Genomic DNA, 9,034 nt, shown 5'->3' with positions numbered 1-9,034 from the left:
CTCCGGGTCCAAAAGAGTTCGGGAGACGAACGTGACCCCGAGATACAAAACAGGAAGCAATCGGTCGTGTTACTGTTGGCCATCTCCTCAAATTTAATAATCTTGTGGTTGACGTTCGTCGCCTATTTCATTTTCACTCGGACGACCTGGATTTACTTTTACCCGACTTCCAACCCCTTGTTTTACTTCAGCGAGACTGGTTACCTGCTCCTTCTACTCAGATGTTCGACCAACACGTTCATTTATGCGGCGGTGCAGTCCAAGTTCAGAGAGGAGATGAAATACCTCGTGATGTATCCTTTCAGGCCAGCCGCTGAATTGGTCAACTCAGAATTAACGCCATTCAATATGATCGTGGCTGATCATCCAACTCAGTATCCTGTACCTGCCTTCCCTCCATAACCCCTGATCCCTTTAGCCACAACGGTCACATCTAACTCCTCTTAAATATAGCCAATGAACTGGCTTCAACTACCTTCTGTGGCAGGGAATTCCACAGATTCACCACTCTCTGTGTGAAAACAAAACTTTCTCATTTCGGTCCTAAAAGACTTCCCCCTTATCCTTAAACTGTGACCCCTTATTCTGGACTTTCCCAACATCGGGAACAATCTTCCTGCATCTAGCCTGTCCAACCCCTTAAGAATTTTGTACGTTTCTATAAGATCCCCCCTCAATCTTCTAAATTCCTGCGAGTACAAGCCGAGTCTATCCAGTCTTTCTTCATATGAAAGTAATGCCGTGGGACAGGCAGCATCTCTGGAGAACATGGGCGGGCGACGTTGAGTGTGGAGACCCATCTTCAGACTGATCGCAAGGGGTGGAAGGGGTGGGGGGAGAAAGCTGGAAGAGAGGAGGCGCAAGACAAATGTGCGGTTGGTAACAGTTGGCCATCGGCGACCGGCTGAATTAGTAAACTCACATTAAATGTTACGTTATTAAAGAACTTAATTGGACCTTATGTATTCTACAGTTCATTTTTGTTCCTCATTTTCAATCTTCTTTACCTATTCCCTTCTTCCTGAATTTAATCAATGTTTCCATGAAGAGCCTTTGGTTTTAGAAATATTAGACCAAATGGACCCGTTGGATCTAAACCTCTCCAGCAATGGTGCAGCACCCTCTCCTCCCCCTTCCCCCTCCCCATCCCCATCCCACTACCGAATACCTCCCTACCCCCCTTCTCCACTCCCCCTCCCTCTACCCCTCCCCCTCCCCCATTCCCCCCACCCCGCTACCCCCATTACCCCCTCCACCCCTCCCCCTCCCTTCTCCCCTTTCCCCTCCCTCCTCTACCCCTCCCCTTCCCCTCCTCCCCACTCCATCCTCCTCAACCCTCCTTATCCCCTCTCCTCCCTCTCCCTGCACCCCCTTCCCCTCCTCCCCCCTCTCCTCCCCTTCATTCCTCCCCTCCCCTCCACCTCCCCTCCACCTCCTCTCCATCCCATCGCCCTCAACCCCCTTTTATCTCTCCTCCCCTCTCTGCACCCCTTCCCTCCCTGTCTCCAACCCCCTCCCTCACTAGGAGATAGATTTAAACTTTTAAATGTGAATAACTTAAAAAATATAACACGTATTTCAATGAAACTTCGTCCAATTGCACTAAAGGGACGACGATGCGTGAGGTGGGGCTAAAATTGTCGCGCTATCGTATACCGTTTTGGCTGTAGTTCAGGAAAAAAATAAACAAACAAACAAACTGGAGTTTCAGTATATAGATTGTCAACGTTACATTTGTTTATTTTTTCACTTAGTTTTTATTGATTTTTCACTGAGATATATACAAAACAGTACAACACCATCAACATAAATAAAATAAAATACGTAAAACAACAACAACAACAACAGATTTTAAGTTACATTTCCAACACAGCAAATGAATTTCAAAACGTTGCTTCCTTTGAAGGACCATGAGCCAAACATTACGCGTTCTGCTGCCACCTCGGACTCGGAGGGCCGAAGGGCCTGTTTCCGCGCTGTACCACTAAACCGAACCAAACCAAACTGAACTGAACTGAATTAGACGATACTCCACTCAACTGAATCAAACTCAACTGAATCCAACTCAACTGAATCCAATGGCAATTGAATGTTGGCCTTCAGAACAAGAGATCTGGGTGGCCGAGTGCATCAGTCACCGAAAGGAAGTATGCAGGTCCAGCAAGCAGTAAAGAAATCTATTGGAATGTTGGCCTTCATAACAAGAGGAGTTAAGTATAGGAGCAAAGATGTCCTTCTGCAGTTGTACAGGGACCTAGTGAGACCAAACCTGGAGTATTGTGTGCAGTTTACAAGACGTTAGTGGGTTAGCATATGATGCGTGTTTGTCGGCGCTGGGTCTGTATTCGCTGGGGTTTAGAAGGTTGAGGTGGGACCTCATTGAACTTACCGAATAATGAAAGGATTAGTCCACGTGGACGTGGAGAGTATGTTTTCACTCGTGGGAGAGGTCATAACGTCAGAATTAAAGGGTGCTCTTTCAGAAAGCAACCTATTTAGTCAGAGGGCTGTTAATCCGTGAATCTTGTTGCCAAAGAGGGCTGTGGAGGTCAAGTCAGAGGATATTTTTAAGGCTCCTTCTGCAGTTGTACAGGGCCGTAGTGAGACCGCACCTGGAGTACTGTGTGCAGTTTTGGTCTCCAAATGTGAGGAAGGACATTCTTGCTATTGAGGGAGTGCAGCGTAGGTTCACTAGGTTAATTCCCGGAATGGCGGGACCGTCGTACGTTGAAAGACTGGAGCGAGTGGGCTGGTATACACTGGAATTTCGGAGGATGAGAGGGGATCTTATTGAAACTTATAAGAATATTAAGGGATTGGACACGTTAGCGGCAGGAAACATGTTCCCGATGTTGGGGGAGTCCCTAACCAGGGGCCAAACACAGTTTAACAATATGGGGTAGGCCATTTAGAACGGAGATGAGGAAAAACCTTTTCACTCAGAGAGTTGTGAAGCTTTGGAATTCTCGGCCTCAGAAGGCAGTGGAGGCCAATTCTCTGGATGCTTACAAGAGAGAGTTAGATAGAAATCTTGATGATAGCGGACCCAAGGGATATCGGGAAAAGGCAGGAACTGGGGTAGTGATTGTGCATGATCAGCCATGATCACGGTGAATGGCGATGCTGACTCGAAGGGCCGAATGGCCTACTCCTGCACCTATTGTCTGTTGCCTATTGTCCAGTGTCTATTGTTTAGTGAATCCAACTCAACTCAACCGAGCACAACTGAACTCAACCCAACTGATCTCAACTCAACCCAACTCAACCCAACTCAACCCAACTCAACCTAACTCATCCCAACTCATCCCAACTCATCCAAACTCATCCCAACTCATCCCAACTCAACCCAACCCAACTCAACCCAACTCAACCCAACCCAAACCAACTCAACCCAACTCAACCCAACTCAACCCAACTCAATCCAACCCAACCCAACCCAACCCAACTCAACACAACTCAACCCAACTCAACCCAACCCAACTCAACCCAACTCAACCCAACGCAACCCAACCCAACCCAACCCAACCCAACTCAACCCAACTCAACCCAACTCAACTAAACGCAGTTAGCAACCTGACGGAACGGGTACGTTAACATGGTCTTCAGCTGATCTCTGAATTTACTCTGGGTCACCGTATAAATAAACGTGTTGGTGCAGCAACTGAGAAGCAGAAGCATATTCCCCGCTTCTGCAAGAATAAACACCGGGTCGTTGTATCCGGAGTAAGTATAAGATTTAGTGATCCGAAAGTACAAATAGTGCACTATGTAGGTCATCCAGAGTAGGATAACGTTGCCGGAAATGCTGAATAGTAAAACGATCGACTTCTTCCGGTTCTCCATCTCGGGGTCAGGACCTTTCCCGGGCAGAGCGTTATCCCGCAACGACTTCCGGACTCTGCCGGCGGCGACGATGTGTTTGACCGTCAGGACGTTCAGCAACAATATAAGCGCGAACGGTAGCAGGGGTGTGGTGACGTGATTAAAGTAAGAGTAAGCTCGCCACCAGGGCGAGGTGTAATAGCTTGGTATTAACCGGCAATACCACGGGAGGTTGTCCGCGATGTAAAGCGGTAAGTAAAGGAACAAAAAGGCGACATTCTTTACAAAACTCAAAGTTACAACAGCGGCGACGACGCGCGCTGCCGTTTCTTTGGTGCAGTACTTGCGTTTAAAGTTGCGACAGCAAATGGCCACGAAGCGATCGAAGGTGAAGGCGACGGTGAGCCAGACGGAGGAGTCCCTGCACGCGTAAGCGACGGGGGTCTTGACGCGGCAGACCCAGGTGAGGGACAGGTAACTCCCGGGGAAGTAAATGCCGGCGATGCGTTGTAGAATGACGGCGGTGATGAGGACCATCAGATCAGACGCCGCCATGGCAACCAGGTAGAGGGTGATACACCTGGACAGACCGCACTTCCCGCGACACAGAATCACCATGGCGACAATGTTAACTGTTGGGAAATGTACAATCGTTAATCACTATTACAGTGACCACACGCCCAGACTGGCGGAACAGCACCTCCTGGGATGGCAGGACTTTCATATGAAGATAGACTGGATAGACTCGGCTTGTACTCGCTGGAATTTAGAAAATTCAGGAGGGAACTTATAGAAACTTACAAAATTCTGAAGGGGTTGGACAGGCTAGACGCAGGAAGATTGTTCCCGATGTTGGGGAAGTCCAGAACAAGGAGTCACAGTTTAAGGATAAGGGGGAAGTCATTTAGGACCGAGATGAGAAAGTATTTTTTCACACAGAGAATGGTGAATCTGTGGAATTCTCTGCCACAGAAGGTAGTTGAGGCCAGTTCATTAGCTATATTTAAGAGGGAGTTAGATGTGGCCCGTGTGGCTAAAGGGATCAGGGGGTATGGAGAGAAGGCAGGTACAGGATACTGAGTTGGATGATCAGCCATGGTCATATTGAATGGCGGTGCAGGCTCGAAGGGCCGAATGGACTACTCCTGCACCTACTTTCTATGTTTCTATGTTTCTATCCCGTTTGGATCGATTTAATGGGTAGAATGTTAACTGCGGATGCTGCTTTACACCGAAGATTGGCACAAAGCGCTGGGGTCGCTATAGGTTAGTGTCGGGATTTGTGGCGAAATAAAAATTGGGAAAGGTTAAACAAAAAAGCCTCCTCGTGCTTTCAGTAACGGGACGCCCATAGTTTCCCCGCACAGAGTGATGTCGCGATCGACACGCAGGGATTATGCAGCATGTTACTCTAGTCCTGGCAGGTCACCCCATCAGCCGGCAATCGCCTGAAACACGCCCCCACCCCTCCGACATTTTCGCCCCCTCCAACTGATAGCCTCCTACCTTCTCCGGCAGCTCGTTCCATACACCCACCACCCTCTGTGTGTGTTTTAAAAAAGATGCCCCTCAGGTTCCTATTAAATCGTTCTCCCCTCACCTTAAACCTACGTCCTCTGGTTCTCCGATCCTCAACTCTTGACAAGAGACTCTGTGCATCTACCCGATCTATTCCCCTCATGATTTTGTACACAGGTAGTTGTACAAGTTGTGTGGCCTGATTGTGATCATGCATATCATAGCTTATCTAAATTAATGCAAAGAAATGCTTTCAGCTGTAACGCGGCATTGCGTGACAAAAACAAACCAAATCAACACGATGTGAATGTTATATCTTTGAAGCAAATGTTAACCCAATATCTTTTATCTTTCCCTCCCGCAGTAGGGAAGTCCTACTGCAGTCGGACAGGGCCCGGGCGAGTCCAAACCTGGAGAATTGAGGGCGGTTTGATTGTTTTCAAGTATATTATTTTTATTTCGACTGGTAGCATGCAAGCTAAAAGCTTCCCACCATGTTTTAGAACACACGACAATAATAATACATGAAACTATACGAAACAAAACTAAACTAAACTAAACTGGAGAAAATTAAAACGAATCGCAACATACCATGTGTATTTCGGCACAAGTAATGGTCATTTAGACAATAGACAACAGACAATAGGTGCAGGAGGAGGCCATTCGGCCCTTCGAGCCAGCACCACCATTCAATGTGATCGTGGCTGATCATTCTCAATCAGTATCCCGTTCCTGCCTTCTCCCCATACCCCCTGACTCCGCTATCCTTAAGAGCTCTATCTAGCTCTCTCTTGAATGCATTCAGAGAATTGGCCTCCACTGCCTTCCGAGGCAGAGAATTCAATTTAAAATATACGACATGCTAAAATACATTGTATTACGCCGACAGTCCTTTCAGGCGAGGCAGAGGTTCACTTGCACCTCCTCCAACCTCATCTACGCTATCCGTCATTGGAGATGTGGACTCTTATACATCGGCGAGACCAAACGCAGACTGGGCGATCGTTTCGCTCAACACCTTCGCTTATTCCGCCTGAACCTTCCTGATCTCCCGGTTGTTAAACACTTAGACTCTTCGTCCCATTCCCAGTCTGACCTTTCTGTCCTCGGTCTCCTCCATTGTCAGACTGAGGCTCAACGCAAATTGGGGGAAGAGCACCTTATATTTCGCTTGGGCAGCTTACAGCACAGCGGTATGAATTTTGTGTTCTCGAACTTCAAGTATCTCCGGCATTCCCTCTCTCTCTTTCCCTCCCCCCTCCACCCAAATCGCACCAGCTTCTCGCTTTCACTCAACAATCAGCTAACAACGGCCAGTTTCCTTTATCACCGTAACATTTTTTGCATATATTTCATTCGTTGTTCTATAAAAGGACTTGACAAGCTAGATGCAGGAAAAATGTTCCCAATGTTGGGCGAGTCCAGAACCAGGAGCCACACACACAGTCTAAGAATAAAGGGGAGGCCATTTAAAACTGACGTGAGAACGGACTTTTCCACCCAGAGAGTTGTGAATTTGTGGAATTCCTGCCACAGAGGGCAGTGGAGGCCAAATCACTGGATGGATTTAAGGGAGAGTTAGATAGAGCTCTAGGGGCTAGTGGAATCAAGGGATATGGGAGAAGGCAGGCACGGGTTATTGATTATGGACGATCAGCCATGATCACAATGAATGGCGGTGCAAGCTCGAAGGGCCGAATGGCCTCCTCCTGCACCTATTTTCTATGTTTCTAAGTTTCTATCTCTCCACATTATCGCCGACATCTTCGTTTCCCTTATCCCTAACGAGTCTGAAGAGGGGTCTCGACTCGTAACGTCACCCATTCCTTCACTCCAGAGGTGCTGCCTGACCCGCTGAGTTACTCCAGCACTTTGTACCTGTCCACGTTCTCCACAGAGATGCTGCCTGACCCGCTGAGTTACTCCAGCTTTTTTCGCGTCTCTCTTGCGTTACCTGGGGCGGATATTAGATCCGCAACCCCGTCCTCACAAAGCCTCGGCGTGCCTTTCGGTAACGGCGCCCAGAACTGCACACAATGAAGTTACGATCCACACAGAGAGATGACTGCAACGTACAAGTCCAGGCCAGTACGCGGCGTGACTGGTTACCTGGGACACCTATCGCGGCCAGCACCGGGTAGTAGATGGAGTACACAGCGCCGCTCGGCGGTTCGTGCATGTTGCTCCGGAGAAGCCGAGGGCCGCTCTGTCTTGACGCGTGAACGGTGGTGGAGCCATTATATCCGTCACGGAACCCCCGGGGGAGAAGGTGGGGGAGCGCAATTAGCGGCGCTTACATTAACAAACCGGGCGAGAGACATTTGCGCAGTAATTGCATTAATTAGTCAGAAGTCATGAACAATATTTAACACAACAAGAAAGAATATGTATGTTGTGAAATAATCGTTAAACTTAATGCCATTGTATGTAAGAAAATAAATACATTTTAAATCGTATGATGTAGGTCATTGTAAGATGGAATAATAAATATATTTCGAACTGTTTGCTAAGTGTGTCCGAAGAAGGGTCTCGACCCGAAACGTCACCCATTACTTCTCTCCAAGGTGCTGCCTGACCTACTGCCTAACCTGGCGAACCTACGCCGCACGCCCTCAATAGCAAGAATATCCTTCCTCAAATTTGGAGACCAAAACCGCACGCAGTACTCCAGGTACGTCTCACTAGGGCCCTGTACAACTGCAGAAGGACCTCTTTGCTCCTATACTTGTCCAAATCATTCAGCCAATCTCCTCTCTGAAGCTCCATTTAAAAATCTGGTTACTTCGATCACAATGGGGAAAACACACAACTCCTCTGCCTCAGAAGGCAGTGGAGGCCAATTCTCTGAATGCATTCAAGAGAGAGCTAGATAGAGCTCTTAAGGATAGCGGAGTCAGGGGGTATGGGGAGAAGGCAGGAACGGAGTACTGATTGTGAATGATCAGCCATGATCACTGGAATTTAGAAGGATGTGAGGAGATCTTATCGAAACGGATAAGATTATTAAGGGGTTGGACACGTTAGAGGCAGGAAACATGTTCCCAATGTCGGGGGAGTCCAGAACAAGGGGCCGCAGTTTAAGAATAAGGGGTAGGCCATTTAGAACTAAGATGAGGAAAAACATTTTCAGTCAGAGAGTTGTGAATCTGTGGAATTCTCTGCCTCAGAGGGCAGTGGAGGCCAATTCTCTGAATGCATTCAAGAGAGAGCTTGATAGAGCTCTTAAGGATAGCGGAGTCAGGGGGTATGGGGAGAAGGCAGGAAAGGGGTACTGATTGAGAATGATCAGCCATGATCACATTGGATGGTGGTGCTGGCTCGAATGGCCGAATGGCCTATTGTTTATTGTCCTCGGTAATTGACCATTTAAAAAAAAACCGCGGAACGCCCACCCGAGAATCTCACTCCGAAAACCCACCCAACGACACGCATTCATTCCGTGACGCTTCACCTCAGCGTGAATCTGTTTCCGGGTGGATGGGCGCGAACATAACAACTGTATTACTTAAAATGTCTGAAGAAAGGTCTCGGCCCGAAACCTCACCCATTCCTTCTCTCCTGAGATGCTGCCCGACGCGCTGAGTTACTCCAGCACTTTGTACCTGTCCACGGTCTCCACAGAGATGCTGCCCGACCCGCTGAGTTACTCCAGCACTTTGTACCTGTCCACGGTCTCCACAGAGATGCTGACTGA

At 48.1% G+C, this 9,034-nt stretch overlaps 1 protein-coding gene across 1 annotated transcript; it reads right to left on the bottom strand.

The window, feature by feature from the left end:
* Positions 1-3,555: 3,555 nt before the first annotated feature.
* Positions 3,556-7,519, bottom strand: LOC144612213 (putative G-protein coupled receptor 139). The gene is made up of 2 exons (XM_078431771.1): positions 7,450-7,519; positions 3,556-4,454 (listed from the first exon to the last, which is right to left on the bottom strand). Exons 1-2 carry the CDS (start codon positions 7,517-7,519, stop codon positions 3,556-3,558), a joined length of 969 nt encoding a protein of 322 aa, XP_078287897.1.
* Positions 7,520-9,034: the final 1,515 nt, after the last annotated feature.

The sequence above is a fragment of the Rhinoraja longicauda genome, chromosome 43 (genome assembly GCF_053455715.1).
Source record: "Rhinoraja longicauda isolate Sanriku21f chromosome 43, sRhiLon1.1, whole genome shotgun sequence".
NCBI lineage: Eukaryota > Metazoa > Chordata > Chondrichthyes > Rajiformes > Arhynchobatidae > Rhinoraja > Rhinoraja longicauda.
This window is presented reverse-complemented; position numbering and strand designations above follow the sequence as displayed.

Excerpts from the sequence above, each read along its gene's own strand:
- LOC144612213 (XM_078431771.1), bottom strand. The coding sequence starts at position 7,519 with ATGCACGAACCGCCGAGCGGCGCTGTGTACTCCATCTACTACCCGGTG. Across the intron at positions 4,455-7,449 it reads GGCCGCGATAGGTGTCCCAG|TTAACATTGTCGCCATGGTG; the intron begins GTAACCAGTCAC and ends ATTTCCCAACAG.